The 23401-nt window shown below is 45.2% G+C and overlaps 2 protein-coding genes across 4 annotated transcripts in view; both read right to left on the bottom strand.

Moving 5' to 3' along the window:
* F11R (F11 receptor) overlaps positions 1-9225 on the bottom strand; it is a 39717-nt gene extending 30492 nt beyond the window's left edge. For 2 of the 3 annotated variants that reach the window (XM_054996445.1, XM_054996452.1), the window contains exon 1: positions 9085-9220. In XM_054996445.1, the coding sequence (XP_054852420.1) occupies positions 9085-9157 (73 nt within the window). In that variant the 5' untranslated portion in view covers positions 9158-9220. Of the gene's footprint in view, positions 1-9084 lie in introns of all 3 variants that reach the window. The other variant, XM_054996461.1, reaches the window with a different exon arrangement.
* Positions 9226-17145: 7920 nt separating this feature from the next.
* On the bottom strand, positions 17146-23078 carry TSTD1 (thiosulfate sulfurtransferase like domain containing 1). The gene is made up of 4 exons (XM_054988606.1): positions 22848-23078; positions 20892-21014; positions 20243-20405; positions 17146-17541 (listed from the first exon to the last, which is right to left on the bottom strand). Exons 1-4 carry the CDS (start codon positions 23053-23055, stop codon positions 17487-17489), a joined length of 549 nt encoding a protein of 182 aa, XP_054844581.1. The 5' UTR covers positions 23056-23078; the 3' UTR covers positions 17146-17486.
* Positions 23079-23401: the final 323 nt, after the last annotated feature.

Below are 23401 nucleotides of genomic sequence, written 5' to 3' on the forward strand. Positions count from 1 at the left end.
TTGGCAAGATCTTTCTTACTAGGGAAAAGCCAAAGCTGATGGAAGGCATTCCCGACCACCGCTGCCACCTGCTTATCTCACAAGAGGCTAGGGTCCAGAAGCATACCCAGGCTACGATCCTACTTCTTTAACAAGAACAACATTCAATTTATATACCGCCCTTCAGGACAAGTTAACACCCACTCAGAGCGGTTTACAAAGTGTGTTATTATTATCCTCATGACAATCACCTTGGGAGGTTGGTGGGGCTGAGAGAGCTCTAGAAGAGCTGTGACTGACCCAAGGTTACCCAGCTAGCTTCAAATGAAGGAATGGGGAATCAAACCTGGTTCTCCAGATTAGAGTCCTGCCTAGGTTGTCAGCCTCCAGGTAGTGGCTGGAGATCTCCCGGAATTACAACTGGTCTCCAGGCCACAGAGATCAGTTCACCTGGAGAAAATGGCTACTTTGGGGGATGGACTCTATGGAATTATGCCATGCCAAGGTCCTTTCCCTCCCCACTTTCTCCAGGTTTCTCCAGATTTCACCCCCTAGATCTCCAGGAATTTCCCAAGCTGGAGCTGGCAACCCTAGTCCTGCCGCTCTTAACCACTACACCGTCTAGAACAGGAGCTATCCCAGTTCCTCAGCTAGTCCTTCTGCCCCCCGCCCCCTGCAGCACCTCTGTCTTGTCAGGATTAAGCTTCAATTACTGGTCCTCATTCATCCAAAAACTACCTTTAGGCCCAGTTCAAGTTTTGCATAGCATTGCTGGAAGTATGAGATAGATCTTCTGGGATAAATCATCTGCCCTGGACCCCTTGCCTTCTGGTTTCAAGCTGGGCTACAGATTGGAAACAACACTAGTAGATGATCTCCGCCTAAATGTCAAGAAAGGTCATGCCTCTCTGCTGCTCTCACTAGACTTATCTGCAGCCTTTGATACAGTGGACCATGTCGAAACGTTTGGAAGTAGAAGTAGGGATTAAGGGATGTGCTTTGGAGTGCTTCAAATAATTCCTTACGGGCAGAAGGTTGTTGTTGGACAAGTTTTCTACAGTGTGGGACCTGCCTGGTGGGGTTCCTCAAGGCTGAGTCTTGTCCCCATGCTATTTAATCTCTATGTAAAGCCCTTAGGGGAAATCACTGGTCACTTGGGAATAGGCCGGTGACACCCAGCTCTACATATCTTTTTCCAAATCGCCTGACTTGGAACCAATGATAGACTGCTATAGTTAAACAGCAAAGGGTAAACAAGCTGAAACTGAATCCTGACACGATGAAGATAATGTTGGTTGAGATGGTCAAAATCCTGAAGGACACCCTCCTCTCCACTTCTGATAGGGTCCAGCCGACTTGAAGAAGGGCCTGTGGGTGATGCTTGATACTTTTTTAATCACTGGAGAAGCTTATGCCAGCTACAAAGTCCATGGGTTAGAAAATGACTCCCTACCTCAACCCTGCTCACACCTGGCTATGTTGATCCATGCTATGGTTACCCTAAGGCTAAACTACTGTAATGAGGGCTCATTTTGAGGGGGAACGTGCCGGAACACAGTTCCGGCAGTTCCCCAAAGAGGTCACGTTAGGTGGCCCCGCCCACCTGACTCTTGGCCATTTTAGGCCTGGATTGGGGCCGAAACAGCCCGGATTGGGCCTCTGATGGGTGGTGGATCACTCTTCCGCTCAGCAGTGGCCCGATCCTGACCATTTTGGACCACTTTTTGGCCATTTTCAGCCCCTTTTTGCCATTTCGGGCTCAATTTCGGCCCTGAACGGCCAGGATTGGGTCCAAAACAGCCAGGATAGGTGATGTCAGCGGGCATGGCATATGCAAATCACTTATGCTAATGACACACTTCCGGTGATGTCAAGGGGCGGGACATATGCTAATGAGTTATGCTAATGAGTTCCTCCTGCTCTTTTTCTACGAATTGACTGTAATGCACCTTTCCTGGCCCTGCCCTTAAAGACAACTTGGAAATCCCAGTCGGCACAGAATGCCACAGGTCAGCTACTATCAGACACTATCAGTGCAATCCTAAGCAGCAGGGTAGAAACCGCATAGGGAGAGAACTAAGCCGCACACGGGCGTAAATGGCACTTATGTCAACGTAAACCCCTCTCTGCCGGCGCCTGCCTGAGGCACAGTACCACAGACGGGTCGCCAGCGGGGGGCATGCTTGGCGGCCAGGGTCTGGTGCAAGTCCCCACGCCGGCGTGGGAGGGGGCAGGGCGGGGGTGGGGCGCAAGTTAGTCTGCTTCCAAAGCCACTCCAGCCCTGGAATGTCCCCTGCAGCGGCAGAAAGTTACGCCAGGAAAAAAAGACGCGTAGCCCACAGGCGCACATTGAACGGGAAAACTCAAGCCCCTCACCTGCCTGTCAGAGGAGGGGTGTGGCCATTGGCTGGTGTGAGCAGGGTTGTCAGGGGAATGGCGGGCAGGCGCTCCTGGCGGCGGCCACACCTCAGCGATGGCGGGACTCTCCTGCAAAAATCCATAGGAAGTCATGGAGCAGCACTCCATTTACATCGACGCACAAGCGACGGCGCTGTCTTGGGGGTTAGGATTGAGCTGCCAGTGGAATCTGCATATTACTCCCTTTCTGCAAATGCTCCATTGGTTACCAATCCGTTACCAGGTTCCCTTCAAGCTATCAAAGTCCTTAAAGGCAGTGGGCCCGCATACATGCAGGACTGGCTCTCCTATGTTCTGCTGTGACATCTGAGCAAGGCCTTCGGGAAGTACCACTCTGCCAAACAGGTCAAATCACCATTATTTGTTCTACTAAGAATCTTTGCTGTTAGAGTCAAATACGGTTACTATATCTTGTAATTTAATTACTGAATGAAAAGGGTTGTTTCTGTCATTCCAGTAATCTGTCTTGAGTCCCAAAGAGAAAGGTGGACTATAAATGAAAATCACCACCGCTGCCATTGAGTGCCATCACATATTGTTGACAACCCAGCCCAAATCTCCAGATGACCTAATCCAGTAGTTTCACAAAGAAATTAAAAAGTACAGAGGACAAGAGGAACATTGCAAGACCCCAAAGGCCACAGGGCCAACGGGCTGAGCAGCAGTCCTCCACCATCTCTATCTGAAACCCTCCTTCTAGGTAGATCTAAAACTAATACTAAAGTCAACATTGTCCATATCCAATTTTGAAGCTTGTGTAAAACGAGTGAAGGGCAGACATGTCATCCACATATATCTCAAACTGTTCTAACATCCACTTTTCCATCACCTTACTGAAAGAAGGGAGACTAAACAGAAGTCTATAACTGCCCATATCCCTTAGCTAAAGACAGCTTAAGAAGAGGACTAATCAAAGCTTCTTTCAATGACTGAGGAAACAGCCTTTAAACCAAGGACATAATAACCTTTACTAAAAAGCCTCTCGCTTTTCTATGGCATTAATTAATCTACCATGGCTAGGCAGAGATCCAATTTTCAGGAGGTGTCATTCACAGCACTGGGGCACCCTGTGGGCATCCGTCAAGGAAATCAAGCCAAAACAGCTCGCAGACAAGCAGATGCAACCAATACCTTAAGTACAGTACTCTTAAACTGGCCTCTAGGCTGGATAAAACGAGAACGAAGTTATAAAGAAATACTAGCAAAAAAAATGCCACAGCTAGTGGTTCAAACTAGACTCCATAACTATATTCTAAAATCTGACATAAGAGAGACAATGAAAGAGATAGGCAGTTCAAAGAAACGGGGGAAATGGGCATTTTTCCAGTCACATGTGTATAGATTTATTGCAGTACAAGCGTTCATGAACTTGGCTCCAGAATGGTATTTCTCAAAGTGGCATCCAGGAAGTGTACAATGGGAGGCCTTCTTATGCCATCCTGCTAATGCAAAAAGCGAGTTCTCTCAGTTTACTAGGAATGGGGCAGGGGCTCCTGGATGGAATCTGCTCTCCCCTCTTTCCAAGGCCCCAAGTCTGTACTTCCACCCACAATTTCCTAGCTTCCCAGATTACCTTTGGAGAACCAGCCAGAAAATGAGCTGTTCGGTTGCCAGGATATGCAGTTAATAGACTGCATTGTGCCAGTTCATACTATGGACAGGGAATTGCATTTTGAAATGTTCCTCCACATACAGCTCTCCTCTAAGGACGATGCATTCAACCACTCTTCCTCCCCCACTGAATAGCCTCTACGGCTGGTTGTTAATTCACTATTTCAGGGGTGTGGTTGAAGGGTTGAATTCCAGGGACACCTGCCTAGAATACTTAAGCAGTATTTCCAGAGGATCCTGTCTGAAAAGAGGCATTCTTTTTGTCCTCTTAACCCTTTTTTTGAATAAGAAAAAAAGATAGCAGTATTTTGCCTGAAGCATTGAGACAACAGGGCAATTCAAAAGCTGTATTCAACATCAAACTGTGGTCAACCTTGAGGACATTTTAGGATGGTTCATATAACTTACAGCCACATAATAGATGGCCCCACTGCAGTAACTCTCTCTGTAGAAGCTTTTACTGCAATTCTGCACTTGTCATATATTGAATGCTGGAAAATACGGGAGCCAGGAGCTGCTGCTGCTGTGTTTCTGGAACTTCAAAAGACAGCTTCCTCTATCATCAGGAACACCAAATCTCTGACATTAAGGATTATTAATAATCAGCCATAAAGACTACTGTTATTTATTGCAGAGGAATGGCATTAACCTATCTTACAGGGTTGTGGTAAAGATTCAGATCACACCCGTGAAGTGTTTTTTTTATCTACCAGACCCTATATACTATACCCAAGTGCCCATTAACATCATTCTAATACTGTCAAATCTAGCCATCCTCCCAACTTCTCACCTTTCTTTTTCCAGTTTGTGAGCCTGAGCAAACGGCCCATAAGCCATTTCATTTATTTATTACACACCTTCACTGCTACTCTGGGAGACAACCTCTGCCTTCCATAAGGGGAGGTTTAACTTTTTGTAGGGGGGGTCAAGAAAATATTCAGGTAATAGTGTAATTGCATGAGCTACAAATATTTATTAAACTGGAAAAAAGAACTGTGGTGGGTGACCTTTGTTATCATCTCCAAGTCACTACGGGACTGAAGACTACAATATGGAAATCCTGTTGAAGCCAATACTGTGCATAATAGATTGTATGTTTATGAGTCAGATGGGGAAGGTCCTAGGAGGAAAAGTGTGTTTCTCTGTGGATTCTTCTCCCTTACCTTAATATAATATTTATTTTCACCTCACACCATGAGGGTCTCCCTTTTCTCCTCCATTTTTTTCTGCTGGTAGAGGAGCTACGGTGGTAGAAAAATAGTTTTAAGCAAACACACACCCTTAATGAAAGGAAATGGAGGCCAGCTGCAAACTCAAGCACCCTTAAGCTTTAAAATCAATGATAGCCACTCAGTAGTTGGGGAGCCACAGGTGCCTCTTTGATAGGTTATCTGTGGCTCTTCAGAGCAATATCGCACCCACTCCACGGTCCAGGAAAGTAAGCAAGGCAGGTTGGCAGGTGGTTCCCATCTTTAAAGTTGCTGCCAGAGGGAGTGGAGGATGGATCAGCTGCAAGCCTCCTTGACTTAAAGGCCTTGTGCTAGGGGACAAAAAGAGCTTTACTTCTCCAACAACTTCCCACCCTTTACTGTAGCCTGTGCACTCTCCACACAGTACCTGAGCAACTGGAATGAGAAGAACAAACTAGCTACATAGAAGAGATATTTTTTTAAAAAACCCTTTATCACCAAGACAGCCGCCCAAGGAAAGAGTAAGATGGCCACAAGCGGTGATAGGGGCTTAACTTCTCTTTCTTTATAACCAGTTTTGCTGCTCTTTGACCACCTGGGCAATTTCACTCTATCCCCTGAGCTACTGTTCACCTTATGCCAAAGAGATAGTTCGTCAGGCAGAGAAGGAATCCCTTCCGCTCAATCCAGATATACAAAGGCGGGATAAGGGTGAACAGCGGTGGAGCACAATGCATAGAGGTACATTATTAATTTCAAAGGTTATTATTATATATTTAATATTAATAGGTATATTTTATATTATGCATGTGTTAGGACAGCATACAGAGCCTACAGTAGTTATGTAGGTCTTTTGACTGATGGTAATTGCAAAAGCACATCTCCACGAGACAGCGAGTTCTACAGCTTTAAGCTGTAGTTACCACTCAGGCTTTAAAGGAGATGGCCAGAGCTTGGTTCTCCCTGTATCTAATCCCACTGCCAGCATTGTCATCACACCTTGAAGCCGACTGGAGAAGTGAAACAAGGCAGGGATGCAGATAAAGACAGAGTTGGGAGCTAAGCTACAAGTGACACCTGACACAGGTTGGACACTTGTCAGCTTCCCTCAAGTTTTGATGGGAAATGTAGGCGTCCGGGTCTTGCAGCTGTAATGGAGAGCCAAGCTGTAAAACCAGGACGCCTACATTTCGCATCAAAACTTGAGGGAAGCTGACAAGTGTCCAACCTGTGTAAGGCGTCACTTGTAGCTTGGCTCCCATGGGAGAGGGAGAGAGCAGAAGAAGGTGACAAAAGAAGGAGTAACAAACAAGGAAATTTGAAAAGGAATAAGGAAGGGGCATGGGAGGAATCAGGGCAGCTGGGAAGCATGCAAGCAGGAACTAGGAAACACCACAGTACCAGAATTAAAGGAAGACTCTCAGCCAGGGCGTTTTTTCTGGGGAAAGAGGTGGTGGAACTCAGTAGGTTGCCCTTGGAGAAAATGGTCACATGGCTGGTGGCCCCACCCCCTCTCCGTGCACGGAGAGCAATCTAAACTCCCCTCTGTCTGGAGATCAGGGGCGGGGCCACCAGCCATATGACCATTTTCAAGAGGTTCCGGAACTCCGTTCCCCCACGTTCCCCCTGAAAAAAAGCCCTGCTCTCAGCCATGATTCTTACTAGATGTCCTTATCAAGTCACTGTCTCTCGCCCTCACAGGCTTGTTATGAAGATAAAAGGAAGGAGGGAAGAACCAGATCGGCTGCTCTGAGCTTCTTGAAGGTGGGATAAATAATGTAAACAATTATGATGATAATGATCAACAAGATTTCCAGGGTATAAGCTTTTGACAGTCAAGGCTTATACTATGGAAATCTTGTTGATCTTTATGGTGTTGCTGGACTTGAATCTTGCTCTTCTACCACAGACCAACACAGCCACCCTCCTTAAATTAAGATAATAACATCTTAACACAATAGGAGAGTGAGATGTTTGTTCACTTTCAGTGCAATCCCAAAAACACTTTCTTGGGAGTAAGCATCATCAAATAGATCTAAGTAGGATACCGAATAGATCTTCTTAGGATTACTCTCTTTGTCTTGCCCAGATTGAGAAGGAAGGACTGGGGTTACCACGCCTGATGGCCCCCAAAATCTTGCAGCCAGGCTGGGCCACGCCTGATCTGCACAACCATTACAATACTCTCTCTGCTCGTCTCTCCCGCAGACCTACTAGGCAGATAAGAAACCTCTAACCCCAAATAATGGGTATCATGTGCTAAGAACAAAAATATTATTTACTAGACTTCTCTAGAAGCTTCATCCAATAACAGACCTGTTTGGACAGCTTGGCATGAATAGATTAAGGTATGGGGCAGCCTGCCAGCTCACAGTTCAAGTAATCCCGAGGTGTGGTTTAAAAGGGTACAGAAACATGATCCTGCTTGCCTTTGGTTTGTCCATTGCCTTCTGAAAAGCACTCTCGCAACGATCTCGAGGCAAATGTAACACAGGTTCAGAGCTCATGGGAACAACCACAGCCGAACTTAGCCAGCAGATATGCTTAAAAAGTTGAGACAAATCGCCAGAAACATATTAAGTTTTAAGAAGAGCTGCCTATATTAAGCAATCTAGTCCTACAATTCAAGCTGGTGGAGTTGGCAGCTGCATAAGAGAATTGGTACATATGTACAGAACTGGAAGCCAAGACCAAAAACAGCTACCTTCCCTCAAAAAGCTTCAAACTCCAATACATGCCCTTCAAGAATTATTTCAAGATATTTACACAGACTGACCAGCGACACACTGGGGAAAACGTCGTGTAAGAAAACAGAGATTTCTATTTTTAAATATCAACAGAGTTGGACTTTTGAGCAAGATTTCAACAAGGAAACAGTTTTCTTGGGGGGGGGGGGTAATCACTCAAATGGAGCCATTGTAAGACATCTGTCATCCCACAGGGACAAATAGAAATGAAAGGTCTTTTCAAACTGCTTTTCTAGTTCTATAAATCCACACAGCGATGCTGTATAAACACAGACCTATGTAAACTCTCTGCTTATCTGAAGTCAAAGTACTGGACAATCGGGTCAATAAGCAGCTCTGGCAAGCCAACAATAAACAGCTCCAAAAGGTTAAAAAAAAATTAGGTATAGCCTTGTCAGGCAGAGAAAAAGCACGCTAGAAACATTTACTTTCCTCTTCAGAAAACCTGTATAGGTTTGTCCAAAACTGTACTCGAACGGCAATGAAGCTAAGTTAAAATAGACAACTGAGGAAATTTCTCTCAGGCCATTTGGAAATACAAGATATGCCAGGGGAAGATTTTGTGGGCACTTAACACACTCCCACTTTCAGCCACTGTTAAGTGAAAGCAGCACAGAAAGGTTTGCTTTAATGTTGAGCCAAAATTGTCAGAGCAGAAAAATAAATGGATATTCAGCAAGGCTAGCCTGGCAGGCCACCCTGAGGGTATCCCTGAGGAGGAAACCCCCGCCTCAGAAAGTCACACCACCAACTACCCCAAGTCCAAGTTCCACACGCCGGGGCACACTCCCTACCCAGGGCAGCTCCTCTGCCGCCCTCTCCCTCCAGAGACCTTCATCCCGTCCAGGGCAATGGGGCCTTCCTGCCTCTCCCTTCCCCCATTTCCCCTTCCAACTTTGCAACCTTCCCTCTTTCCCTCCCTCCTTCTTTTCCTTAACCCCTTTTGTCTTTTTTTCCACTCCCGAGTTCGGGTTTTGCTCGATTTCCGCCCTCCTCCCACCATGTTTCCCTCCCTGTCCTTCTGACTCCTTTTTTCTCCCCCATAATAATAATGATAAATTTATATACCGCCCTTCAGGACAACCTGACACCATTGTTTCTACCTCCTTCCACTCCATTCCCACCCCACCCCAACTCACAGGATCCAGCGCACAGCAACGCCCAGAGCAAGCAGCGAGGCCCTCGCAAACTCCGCGCTGCAGCCTCCGCCATCGCCCGTCCACCCCGTCGGGCCCCTTAGGACAACTGAACTCGCCGAGGCAAGAGCGCAGCGCGCAGGTGAGGGGGCGGTCGCTCCGGATTGGCTCCCCGAGCCGCCCGTCTCTGCCCTTTCCCCGCCCCTGTACAGGTGAAGACGTCGAAAGGAGGAAAACAGTCGGCCGCGCCCGTGGCTGTTCTGTCGGCGCCTGCTGGTTGGGATGGCTGCGTTTGGAGCTTTCCAGGTATGGCTGCAGGGAGGGCAAAAGAAGCGAGTGGCGCTCGCTGGAGTTGGCCCGTGTGCCCCTTCAGGAGGGGGTGCTCATATTCTATCACAGAATGGCACAAAACAGTTTCCCTGCACTGGAAAACTAGCATGTTGAGAAGGCATTTCCCTCTTGACACGCTAGTTTTCTTGGTGAGGGGAAATATTTTTTTTCAGGCAGTCAGGTTTTTAAGCATTTATTTTTTTTCATTATTCATAGTCCACCTTTCACGCTGTGACTCAAGCCAGTGTGTCAGTACAGACACTTTCAAAGACATTTCAATAAACCATATATAAATGCAAATTTGCAAAGATTTAAACCTGCAGAAATCCAGTAGTTGACGAAATGTTGGAACAGAGTATAAGCACGTAAGATGGACACAGAAACCCCTCAGCAGGATCACACCCACAGCAACAGACAGTATGCAGTAGCAAAGTCTACAGTCCCCTTCTCTCTCCTAATGCATCTTTGTTTTTGATAATACAGGTCCAATACAAGTTTATCTCCCAGGTGTGAACTAATGTTTACCATTTTCTATGGTTTTTTTAACATTAAGAACACCGCAGATGCATCATAGTAATTTTTACAATGCTATCAGGCTGTTATTATCTCCATCTTACTGTGAGTGGCCAAGTTTGAGACTGAAAGAAAATGGCTGTTGGGGTCAAGGAGAGCTTTAGAAATCAGGGAATTTGTATTTCACAGTACAATCCTAAGCAGAGACCCACCCACTAAAGCCCATTCACTTCCGTGGATTTAGAAAGGTGTAACTAGGATTGTGCCACCAGTTTTGAGGTTACACCAGCTAACTAGGATTGTGTCACCAGAATGGAGGTTACAGCAACATTCTAACTTGTATCCATGATTCATTTTTTAAAAAGCAATCATCTTACCTGGTAGGCAGGATGGAATGAAATGGCTACTTGTGATTAAGTTTGGTGCTGCAAAACTAAGCTTGCAAATTACTTTGTCGTTTTCGATTGTGAAGCAGATACGGGGGTATTCCGTATAGGGATAGGCTGTGTGACTGTACTCTGAGGGAACCGGATTCAATCTCACATATTCTTTTTTGCTGCCCCAAATATTCTGTTATGCGCGGTTTATTGATTCGTCCTCTTTTTCCTGTGCAGAGGGATTTTTTGGATAAGGATCTAAAATTTTTCTTAGCTGACAAGAGTCCAGCAATAACCCTATCCGTTGCTGAATTCCTGGCTTATGTGTGGAAGTCAAGGGTAACATTTTATAAAGCCCCCTATGACTGTGCTGTATCCTGAGATAATTTTGCTGTCTGGGGACATGATTGTGCTGCCCTATGAATTTATTTCACAACATTTCTCCTGTTTTGTCTATATTATTTATGCCAATAAAGGTTGCTGTGTGGCACTGTATGGTGAAGTATAAAACCAGATTTTTGCCGTGCCAGTTTGGAATGGTTTAAATGGACCTCATAAGCAACTTGATTGTTGTATGGCTGTAATACATAAGTCAGCATATTGAACACTTCCTGGAAGAGTGTCCACGCTGTTGCTGGGGGGAGGGAGGTCATATAAGCATGGTGAGGCATCTTTATTTATTTAATCACATTTCTAGACCGCCCTCCCCGTCAGATGGGCTCAGGGCGGTTTAACAACAGTTTAAAACAGTAAAAACATTATAAAAACATTAAAACATTTCTTTGAGTAAGGTGCATTTGCGTTTTTCCTTCCCCCATTCCTCAAAGAGACGATGACAAAGATGATGATCTAATTGAGACCTGGAATCCAGCAACCAGCAAGAGCAAGATTTGGGTCCATTAGCACCGTAAAGACCAACTAGATTTCCAGAGTATGAGCTTTTGAGAGTCAAAACTCCCTTTGTCAGATACGTATTACGTATTAATCATTTTGAGGGGGAACGTGCAGGAACGCAATTCCGGCAGTTCTCCAGAGGTCACGTCAGGTGGCCCCACACACCTAACTTTCGGCCATTTGGGGCCCATTTCAGCCTGGATTGGGCCCGAAATGGCCCAGAGCTGTTTCGGCCCTGCTCTGGGCCCAATTTCAGCCCTGAATGGCCAGGATTGGGTCCAAAACAGCCAGGATATGTGATGCTAAAGGGTTTAGCATATGCAAATCAGTTATGCTAATGATACACTTCCGGTGATGTCAAGGGGCATGGTATATGCTGAGTTGTGGTAATGAGTTCCTCCAGCTTTTTCTACAAAATGACCCCTGCCTATTAAGTTACAGATGTGGCATGCACGCGTTCACCATGTGGGTTTCATTCCGGGTTTGGAACCCTCCATTCTTGCAACAGATGAGGAAGGTAAAATTCTGTTCAGGCCGTTAAAATCCTGATTGCTATGGGCTTTAGTTTGTTCCTGTAATCATTCCTTTCGTACCTTATAAGGTGTGTTCATATGTTCCCCATGGAGCATTATTCAAGAACAAGAGACTATGTCAAAATGCTTTTTAAAACCATCACATGTCAGGGGAGGCTTATTTGGACACAATGGATTTATAGCACAACCCTAAGAACACTTTCCTGTAAGTTCCAGTGAATTGACTTGGGTAGGATCCTGAATAGATGTATCAGCTTAGGAGTGCCCTCTGTGGGAACAAGCCTAGAAGACAGACACAGAAGCAAATCTGAGTGCAGTAGGACTTACTCCTGGGTAATTGTGCCGCAGACTGTAGCCATCCTATCTAAGTTTGGAATTTATCTGATCAGCCTACACAAAGATTGCTTGTGGCAGTTGTAAAATACACAGGTCACAACGGTGTTGCACACTCCTGGAATGAATTTCACATATGGGGGGGGGGGGGGTCATATCATAGCATGTCATCTTTGTGTCCCTGAATATCTGAAGTATTCCTTCCCTTTTCCCATAATCCCTATTCCTTTCTGCATTGCTCATAACCAAGTTTTCTTCTCATCGATTTTAATGGAATCTGATAACTTAATCTATTAAGGCACAGGTCTTCTAATATTTATGTTTTCCCAGTCAAACACACAAAACTTCTGCTGGAATTAAGTTGCAGAAGAGGGCAACTATGTTGACTAAGGGGCTGAAGCACCTTCCCGATTAGAAAGGCAACTTAGTTCTGCATCTGGATGCCTGCAGTAGCCATACACAACATGCCTTTAAAAGCAGGGCATGACATAGCCAGCCTCCTCCAAGTGGCAACCATGCCATAGGTCTGTATGAGAGCAATGTGAGACCAGATGATTCATTTTCAGTCCCTTTCCTAGTAATCCTTAGCATGAAGTCAGCCCTTTCCCCAGGCCAAATTAGTTCTTATTTCCTTATTCCTTTCCCCACTGATGACACTATTAGTCACCGTGACCCCAAGATCTCTTTTCAGGTTAGTTGCCAACTGGGCCCTTACATGTTCACACAATGTTCTCTTCAAGTATATTGCGATATTTAAAAGTTGTGTCTCATTAACTGAGATATTCAGTGCAAAAAGTTCACTGTTCCCAAGCTGTATCATATTACCAAAGCAATAAACAATGGTTTTGTATGTCAGATGGGCCTGTGAGGGTTTGCTGACCTCTAGTGGTCAATACTAGTTGGAACTTGCTTTAAAAACAAGGCACTGCGATTGGTGAGCCAAATCTGAATCCCCCCAGAGAGGTGTTTACTAATTGCCATTCCTCTTTGTAATTCCTGAAGCTGTTTAGATAGGGAGATAGAGCCAGAGGAGTTAGCCGTGTTAGTCTGTAGTAGCAAAATGGTAAAGAGTCCAGTAGCACCTTTAAGACTAACTTTATTGTAGCATAAGCTTTCGAGAACCACAGTTCTCTTCGTCAGATGCATGGAGGGTATGAAGAAACTGTGGTTCTCGAACACTTATGCTACAGTAAAGCTGGTTAGTCTTAAAGGTGCTACTGGACTCTTTACTATTTAGATAGGGAGAGAAATTGCTTTTGCTATGACGCCACCTGAATCTGAAGTCCGTGATCCATTTGGGCAGGAGAGAGTTTCTACGCAAGAAATTTTTTGGGCCTCTTTGCAGCAGCATTTTCCTAACCTGAAATTTAAAGTTATAGTATCAATTACAGTGTGTTTCTCAATTTAGAATTCACGAGGAAACACAAGACATACAGAATCTGACAAAATCCCTCAAGGCCTCTCATTTAGCAGCTCCCTCCCCCCCCCCCCCAATAATCCTGAGTCCTGCATTCACCGTAAAATATAAATATATTCACAATTGCAGATTGGAACGCTTTCTGCTGCTTCTGAAATATGCATTATGTTGTTGTATGAAATCCCCCAATAAGGTCTTCATCTGCAGTACCCACTCAGCACCTGCCCCCCCCAAGAGAATTATCCTTCTGTAGTCCTACTCTGCCCTGGATGGCCCAGGCTAGCCCAATCTTGTCAGATCTCAGAAGCTACATAGAGTTGGTGCTAGTTAGTACTTGGATGGGACACCGCTTGGGAAGACCAAGGACACTATGCCAAGGCAGGCAATGGCAAACCCTCCTCTGTTAAGTCTCTTGCCTTGAAGACCCCAGCAGGGATTGCCATAAGTCAGCTGCGACTTGACGCCACTTTATACACACACATGCCTGCTCCATCCTTGCAGCTGCACCCCATGCCCTCCTTCCCTCTCATCGCTCATATGACTTGGGTCGCTCTTCTTTGCCCTTGCCAGCTTACTCATTTTTTTTCTCAAATAAGCAGCAGTAGCAGAGGCTGCAAACTACTATCCAGAAGGGGAAGGCACAATAGGGAGAAGCTGCTGCTGCTACCAGCCGCCACCTGCCATCCAGGTGGGCAACTGAGCAAGCAGTGGGTAGCAAGGATCAGCATCAGTCCCAGATGGCACTGTTTGGAACAGGAGATGCAGTGGCTCTGCTGGTGCTGATGCCAACTGCAGGCTCACCTTCCAGCGCTCTTCCAGCAAGGAAAAGGAGACTGCCTCTGTGGCAAGCTCAGGGGCCTCTGGGATGTTCTCCCATTTCCTGTGAGTGGTGCCTGGAGAAGCAGCACATGGCTCATTCCGGCTCTGTTTAGCTGATGGGGGCTTGCAGAAGGGTTCCAGCTCAATCCAGTTATAGGATCACAGATAGAAAAGCTGAGAATGATCTCTGTATCGCCGAGTTCATAGAGTTGCTATGGAACAGCTGGAACAACCAATACTGGGACAGACTGACTCCTCTGACTCAGCTTTGTATGGTTGTTGTGGGTTTTCCAGGCTGTATTGCCGTGGTCTTGGCATTGTAGTTCCTGACGTTTCGCCAGCAGCTGTGGCTGGCATCTTCAGAGGTGTAGCACCAAAAGACAAGAGATCTCTCAGTGTCACAGTGAAACGTCAGGAACTACAATGCCAAGATCACGGCAATACAGACCGGAAAACCCACAACAACCATCGTTCTCCGGTCGTGAAAGCCTTCGACAATACATCAGCTTTGTATGTTTTTCATACCAGTAATTTTTTTAAAAAAATATTCCCACAAGTTAAAAGGTAGTTCGGGCAAGAATTGCTGTTTTGAGAAGTTGCAGGCTTGGTGCTGAAAATAGGTATAGCAGGTTTTGATTGAGAAAAAAAAACCCTGCAAAACCTTTTCGACCAGAGTTAACAACAGGACAAAAGATATATGCACTTACATAATGAGAAGCAAAACCTCTTCCAAAACCACTTTCAGACCTCTTTTAACGATTGTTTCCAGTCATCATATGTCAACTCTGAAAACCACCATACCACAAAAAAGCTATGGCTGAGTTCAACACCAGAAGAATGGAGGAAGGCTGCTGATTCAGGCCCCGGCTTTGGCAAAGGCTTTCTGTATTTTGTTGGAGGGCTATAATCCAGTGGCAGAGCTGATGGTCAAAATGCCCCAGGTCCAATCCCTAGCACCCCCAAATAAAGGATCTCAAAGTAGCAGGGGCTGTGAAAGGCCTTTCCCTGCCAGAAACCCCGAAGAGCCGCTGCCGGTCAAATCAGAGGCCAGTACATGGCAGCACCAAAAGGTACGGGGGAAGGCCCACAGGTCAGCGGTGGGTCTATTGTCCTGGGTTAGGGTTGCCAGTCTCCAGGTAGTGAATAATCAAAGTGGAAACCCACAACTAAGGGATACAGTCAGTCAGGTTCTGAAATTCTAGTGTATTAAAGTGGTGCAGTGCAATGAATAAATAACAATACTATTATAAGCATATCAAATCACATAAACAATGTGAAATAAACAGCTCACAATCGGCCAATACAGAAATATCCAATGGTGCAATCAAGTTCATATCAGAGTTCAAAGCAGAGATGAAACAGACAACAAACCAGAGAAGCATGGCCAATTAAGAGAGGTGTGACAGACTGCCGCTGAAGTTTGTAACAGCGGCAGCAGTGAAATTCTCATACATTTGCAGTTCTCAGAGATGATTGGTGAGGAGGTCTGTTGGCCCCTGATGCAGTCTGGAAACAAGCGTTGTTGATGACCAGTTCCTTGTCGGGTCTCGGTCCTGCAGAGTGTTCCATCTCCTTGTTCCACCCGTTGAAAGAAAATGAGTACATCTATCTAAGAACTTACCTTGAACAGGAACGAGGGGTCCTCACGGCTTCTCTGGTTTGCTGTTTACGTTTCATCTCTGCTTTGAACTCTGATATGAACTTGATTGCACCATTGGATATTTCTGTATTGGCCGATTGTGAGCTGTTTATTGCACATTGTTTATTTATGTGATTTGATATGCTTATAATAGTATTGTGATTTATTCAATGCACTGCGCCACTTTAATACACTAGAATTTCAGAACCTGACTGACTGTATCCCTTAGTTGTGGGTTTCCACTTTGATTATTCAGTTTGTTGCTAAGGGAGCTTCCTTTTGTTTTATAGTCTCCAGGTAGTGGCTGGAGATCTCCCGGAATTACAACTGGTCTCCAGGCCACAGAGATCAGTTCACCTGAAGAAAACAGCTACTTTGGGGGGCAGACTCTATGAAATTATGCCATTCCAAAGTCCTTTCCCTCCTCAAACCCCACTTTCTCCAGGTTTCACCCTCCAGATCTCCAGGAATTTCCCAACTTGGAACTGACAACCCTATCCTGGGTTCTTGGTATCTCTGGCTTAAGAAGTTCTCAGGCAATGAATGGTGAAAAAGATCATTGTCTGCCGACAGAGTAAACACAGCTGAAGCAGATGAATACATGGCAAATAGACGTTCCCTACCCACGTACCTTTTTAAAAAACTTTAAAAATGTTTCTCACTCGACTTTAGGCAACACACAATGCAGAAATTCCAAAAGAATGTTAACACATTGAAAATAAAAAACAGCACCAAGTGAAAGCAGAGAGATGATTAGAACGAAGAACATGCATGAAATGGCTAACAAGGATTTGATGACATCTGGATTTACGGATTAAGAAACATGAATAGAAAAAAGGGGGTTTGTGACTAACTTGGAATAAGTGGGACTCTAGAAATGATATATACTTGCGGAGAAAATCGGAACTCAACTTGTAGTGTAATTTAGGGGTTTTTTTTGTTTTCTTTTCCTCTTAATTTTATAGATATATGTATTGTTAGTGTGTCATGTTTAGAATTGTGTTTTTTTCTTATTCTCTATGTTTATTGTTTATTATGTTATAGTGTATAGTTTAAATAAAAACAAATTTTAATGTGAAATGTTTCTCACTTGACTTTAGGCAACACACAATGCAGAAATTCCAAAAGAATGTTAACATGCTTAAAATAAAAACCAGCGCCAAGTGAAAGCAGAGATATGCTTAGAACGAAGAACACCACAGGCTGATGTTCATCTTATGATCTTTCAAGTGTTTTAATCGAACGGAACAATTTCACGCTCCAAAATACATCAAAATATGGTGGCCCAGCCTTCAGATGATGTTCTATAACAATGGAGCCACCACTGAAAATGCCCTGAGTCTTAACCTGTGCAAACTTGAACCTAATTTCTTGGGTGGGGGAGGGGGGGGTGAACCAATCCTGATGAACCTTAGCTCCAAAGAGGCTCTTCAGTTCAGTCAAGGGGCCAGCAAAATGTTCAACCGCAGCTGAATCTTCAGGAGAAAACAAACCACCAGTTTCCCGGGAGACTGACGTCTGCCACAAAGCTGCCTCGATCCCTTCACACGTCACTTCCCTTCTTTCTCTGACCACTCCTTGTAACCTCCGGCATAGTTGCGAGCCCTGAGGAGGCAAAAAGATACGTGAGACTAACACGCATATAAAATAAACTGGGTCATTATGTTTGACCCAAATGATAAATATCATTTACATTGAAGCTTGTGTGGTTTTTTTTAACATTCTCACATGAATAACAGATCACTAGAACGCTCCTGGGTCAGACCAAAGACATGGGCCAGCATCCTCTTTCTGGCAACCATATGCAGACAGAAAGACTGCAAGAATAACAGCCCCCCCCCCTTCCCACCCCAGCCATCATGACTAGAAGCCACCAAGAGATCAACTCATGAATTTGTCCAATACCCTTTTAAAGAAATTTACACCAGCAGCCACTACAATATTTCATGGCAATGAATTCTGTCAGCTAATTATACAATAGCATAATTATGTCAGTGAATTAAGATGATTATGCAGCTACAAAAATGCCATCTTCCATCCGGTCAGCGGGATCCATGCCACGGTAACATCGAAACTAGACTACTGTAACGTACTCTACACAGGTCTTTGCTCAAAGGCAACTTGGAGTCTCCCATTGGTGCAGAACACCACAGCTCGGTTATTATCAGGAGCTAGGTGGAGCAGGCATATTGCTCCCATTCTGCAGTCACTCCATTGGTTAAGCATCGGTTACTGGTCCCAATTCGAGGTTTTGGCCATCCTATACAAAGCCTATCACAGCCTTCGCCCTCCTGTCTGCAGGAACGCCAGTCTCCCTATGCAACACCACAGCAGCTTCGCTCATCTGAACAGGGCCTTCTGCAGGTGCCACCCTGCAAAGAGACAAAATCCACAACCCTGGTTGCTTCTGTTGTGCCTCTGCCCTTATGGAACGGCCTGCTTGAGACTCCCACTCTCCTGGCTTTCCAGAAACTATGCGAAACTGAATTTTTCAAGAGGGCTTTTGTACGCAGGTCGGATGCCTGTACTGTAAAGAAACAGTCCAAAGAGATGCAAGCAGCAAAGGGATAGATTGTGACTACTGTGTAGTGCCTCTTGTTGTGTGTTCCTGCTGAAAAGTTTCTGCCTTGTTTAATATGTCATGTTTATTAGGCTTAGGCTCTGTTTCAGCATTATTTCAGTTCTGTATTGGATTTCTGCTTATTTTCAAATCTCTGCAAATGTAAGTGCCCTGTTGTGTCATTTGTTGAATGTCCCTGCTGTGAGTGTATTGAGTTATATTGTGTAACCCCCGCCTTGCATCTCGGTGAGAAAAGCAGATTATAATTCTAAATAAATAAATTATAAGAAAAAAGAACTTGTGGCCTATCCAGAATCTACTACTAGTTTCATAATTGGAGAAGGGAAAGAAAAAACTCCCCCCCCCCCCCATTTTCTGCATGACATTCATTTTATAAACTTCCATTATGCCTTCCTTGGTTTTCTTTTATTTCCCCTAAATGAGAAAGCCACAAACACTTTAGCTTTTTTTCCCATAGAGAAGATCATTTTACTTTCCCATTTCTGCATTAAGGGGTGCTTCGTGATACCAAGGGAATCAAGTGATGGAGCAGGGAGACTTGAACTCAGAGTCATGATTCAATAAGTGACTAGCCTTAAATGAGTCATTTAAGTAGCAGCCCCCCTTCTTACAACTGAATATTGATATATACATAACGGTATAAAAAACTCTTATTGTCTGAATTCCCAACTTTCATTTTAAAAAAATTAAGTCCGTAGCCCTTTTCATTGCAGAAATATAAGGGGAAAGATCTATCTCAGCAATAAAAGCGGCTACAGATTTTTTTAAAAAATGAAAGCTGGGAACTCGGAGCCAAACTAGACATGATGTTTTTTTAAAGAGTTGGGTTTGGGTTTCCTAGACCAGATTCTATCTCTCTGCAGCCACAGAGCAGCTGCAAATAATGGCAAAGAACTGGAATGCTGCCATGACAGGAGTGGGGGAGCTTCTGCCCTTCCCCATTGGTTTTCTACGATGAAGCAGCAGGAGGGAATCTTTCTCTGTTTCTGCTGCTCCACGCATAGAGTATTCAGTGCACACACAGCAGCAAAACCAGGGAAATTACTCCCCACAATGCCATTTAGGCTTGGGAAAATGGCAGTATGGAGACCGGAACCTCTTTTGCCCCACAGCAGCTTTCTGAATCCAGTCAGGTTCTCCTTTATTTTTAGACTGACATTGCCCGTAGCTGCTGTGTGGCTGCGAGGAGACAAAGTTGAGGAAACCCGTCCCCACCTCTTTTAAAAAACCACCACATCTAGTTTCACCCTCAGAGAAGCTGATACATAGAGATTGTTCTAACATGGTATCAATAAAATAATATTCAGTTGATGATTTTAAAAAACTGAACAAGTTCTGGTGGCCCAGAAGAGGGAGGAAACCTGCTACGTAGAAGCCCCATCACTGCTGTGCTATATTCACAACTGCAACAGTAGCAGGAAACCACACAAGCCTCTCCTCACGTGAGAAACCACACATACCCTTTTCTTGTGGAAACTAATGCAGTGCTAAGAGGGCTGCTTTCATCATGTCCTCTCTTTCTCCGCCAGACTTAAGGGGAAGGGCCAGGGAGAGGAAGCAGCAGCCCAGGTATATCCCCTGCCCCATCCTTAAGACTTTATCAGCCGCCATTTTCTGCAGCCCCAAAAACTGATTCAAAAAGGAGTCAACTCCTGCCATGCAAACCCTCGAAGCCCCACCTTGGGGAGAAAGGGGCTCACTGTTACAGTGGAAACCAAGACTTACTTGACATAGCCGAGCGCCATGGCTATTTCTGTGGCCCGGGCCCCTCTTTTGCCCATCTGACAATGGAAAACCAAGTTTTCTTCATCCCGCCGTGGCTTATTTACTCCATACTTCATTTTAAACGTTTCTGGGTCCATTTTGAAAGCTTCTTCTACCTCCGCAACTGCACAAAAGAGCCAGAGCTGAAAAACTTCAAAACAAGTCTTCCAAAGTGAGTAACTGCATCTCCCAATCCTCCTGTTCAAAGCCTCCTGTTGCTTGTAAAAAAAGTAGGCAGTTAAACCTGTTCTCTGTTTACAGCAAGAGGGAGGGGACTGAGCAGAAGAAGGTCAAAACTAAGGCTGGCATCATGGGTAGGGTGGCATTGCTGGGCAGCTGCTGAGACCCACAACCTTGAGAGTTTCAAACGAGAGAAGTACAGGAAATAAAGTTTCACTTGGAAGGCTCCGTGAGATGGAAGGGACAAGCAAATTTCACTTGCATGCTACCCTTGAAAGGGGTAGGTGGGTTTCCAAAATGGTAAGGTGCCTGGCCCTTCAGATACCAGTCAACCCTGCACCTAGCAGAAATGTTCTCCGCTCCTGGCAAACCTACACAACTTTACATCCAGCGTCATGCACGCACATATACTGTAGCACACAGTTCTCACCTGGAATGTTAACAGAATTTGCAATTCGCCCATTGGCTACTTCTTCTGGCGACCGCACATCAAAGACCTTGGCCTCCCCTTCTGCTACCAGTTTCTTTACATCCTCATAGGAAATGACTTTTGCTTTAAGAAAGGAAGAAGAAAAACAGCCACTTAGGGACTTCTCAACCTACTCAGTTAACCTGAGATTTAAAAACCCTGAACAATTTCCGATTTATTTTCTCATGCAAAGGATGGGATTCACATATTATATTTGGAGGCAGTAAAGTCAATGAAACAACCATGACGATTTATGAACAGTAAAATGTGCAGTTACAGATACAACGTTCTCCCGTTTTATTCTTTGTACAGACTCTCCTCCACTGCTTTCAAACAGCGGGCAGACCACAGAATGTTTGCTGGGAGTCACATCGCTGTATCCCATTGCTAGGAAAAAGCTTCACCTATTACATTTCTGAGATTCAAATGCACAGAAGTTGGCCACCCCGTAACACACTAACACCATTTCCTTAAAAGATCCCAGGAAGGGAAATGTTCGCAAGGTTATGGGATCCTTTGTTAGAGAGGTTCTGGAACTCAAACTGCACTTACACCGCTGCCGCTAGGACAGATTCATACAATCCCATCAGGGTTGCCGATAGACCTAGGGAAAAAAATATCCTGTCCCTTGAATGGAGGCATAATGTGTGGAACTAGAGAGAGGTGAAGCTTTTCAAGGCATGGAGATAAATAACCCATTAAGTCTCGATAACTTTCTCCAGGTCGCTTGGCAACCCTACAACCCGCCCAAATTTGGCACACAAAGCTTTCTTCCAGTGGGGAATTCTTCAGCTGCTGTTTGCATATCAAGTGGCTATTTTTAAAAGCACAGGATCAGGGCCAGGGGAAAAAGAGAGCACCATTATTATGTGCAAAATCATCCTATATTACCCTCTTGGAAGAATATGGCATCCATACTACAAAGGCTGGAACAAAAACTTCATAGGGTCTTTGTACAGGACTTCCTTCTGTATTTTCTCTACCTGCTCACTTTAATAACGATATTTATACACACACACACGCACCAGTCTCTGGGGCTTGACACTCCCAAGGACCTTGGCCAAGCTCTGCCCTTTGCAACCCGACAACTATCTCAAGCTCAAGTTTGTCAGTCTCCTCACTGGCTTCGCTCACCTGCTTTAGCAGCCAGGCAGGCAGAAATTCAGCAGGGCAAACCTCTTCCCCAACCTCTTCCACTGAGAGATCTCTGTCTTTTGGTGCTACACCTCTGAAGATGCCAGCCACAGCTGCTGGCGAAACTTCAGGAACTACAATGCCAAGACCACGGCAATACAGCCCGGAAAACCCCCAACAACCATCACTCTTCCCCAATGTTTTTTCCCCAGCTCTGGAAAATCCAGTTTCTGCATGAAAGGCTGTTGTTAAAGGCACAACAGCAAGATGGCTTCAGTCCCCCCTCCCCAAACATTATAGCAAATTGTTTGCCAAAATCTGACCCGTAGGATTGATGACCCTCTTTCTTAGGGTCCCCCAGGAGGAACTCAAACTGCATACCAGCATACCAGAAAGTCCTAGTACGGCTTACTTTCAAGCAAGCATGCACACTGCCTTCTCTCTTTCCTGCCAAATAACAGATGCGTTTTGAAAACACGTAGAAAAGGATGAAATGCTGCCGTGCACGGGCGATCAGTTCAAGTTAGAGGTTTGTCATCTCTTTAAAGACGCCAATTCAGCTTCCACCCCTGCCCTGACATGCAGCGCCTGCCGCCCTCTTAAGACTCTGCCTTCCGGGTCGAAAGGTCTAAAAGGGCTTGACAACACTAGATGTTGCAGAAATAAAAAAAATCAAAACAGAATTGGCGTTTTACCTGTTGAATTTCTACCTGCTATGCAGAGGTTAAAGGACACTGGAGGGGTGTTGCAAATGTTCCTCAAGGGCAGTGGTCTTCATCTTACCTCTCTCTATGCTACTCATGTTCACACGTGCACGATTCACAGCCAGCAGCTTCCGTAGGGCTTTCATTGTCAAGGGGCCCGGCTTCCTCCTTACCGCCCACGAAAAAGGAGACCGGATGCGAAAGAGCAACTTGTCCCGGGCAGGCACCGTCTCCAAAATCCCCAAAAGCAAAATAACGCACCGAAACGCGACAGGATTTTTCAGCATTTAAACTAGGGCAGCAGCAGCAGGTCCGTCTTTAGGACATAACCCCTAAACAGGGGTTACCAATTTCCCGCTCGCGGGCATTTCTGCTGGGCTTTGCCGCAGCTGTCTGATGCTGCAACAGCCAGAAATGTTCCCCTAACATTTTGTGGGCGGGTGGGGCAGGCGCCACGTGCTAAACGTGAGCACATCTGGATGAGGATGGAAGGAGCAGGGGTAAGAGTAGCAAAGCAATCCTAGGACTTCTAGCGAGGCATTCCAGCCCTGTCATTTCCCCGACTAGTACGCAACACATTGCAAAAAGCAGGCATTGTTTTTTTTTCCAAGGCTGCCAGCTTTTCAAATTTGC

Source organism: Eublepharis macularius, chromosome 1 (assembly GCF_028583425.1).
Source record: "Eublepharis macularius isolate TG4126 chromosome 1, MPM_Emac_v1.0, whole genome shotgun sequence".
In the NCBI taxonomy this organism is placed as follows: domain Eukaryota; kingdom Metazoa; phylum Chordata; class Lepidosauria; order Squamata; family Eublepharidae; genus Eublepharis; species Eublepharis macularius.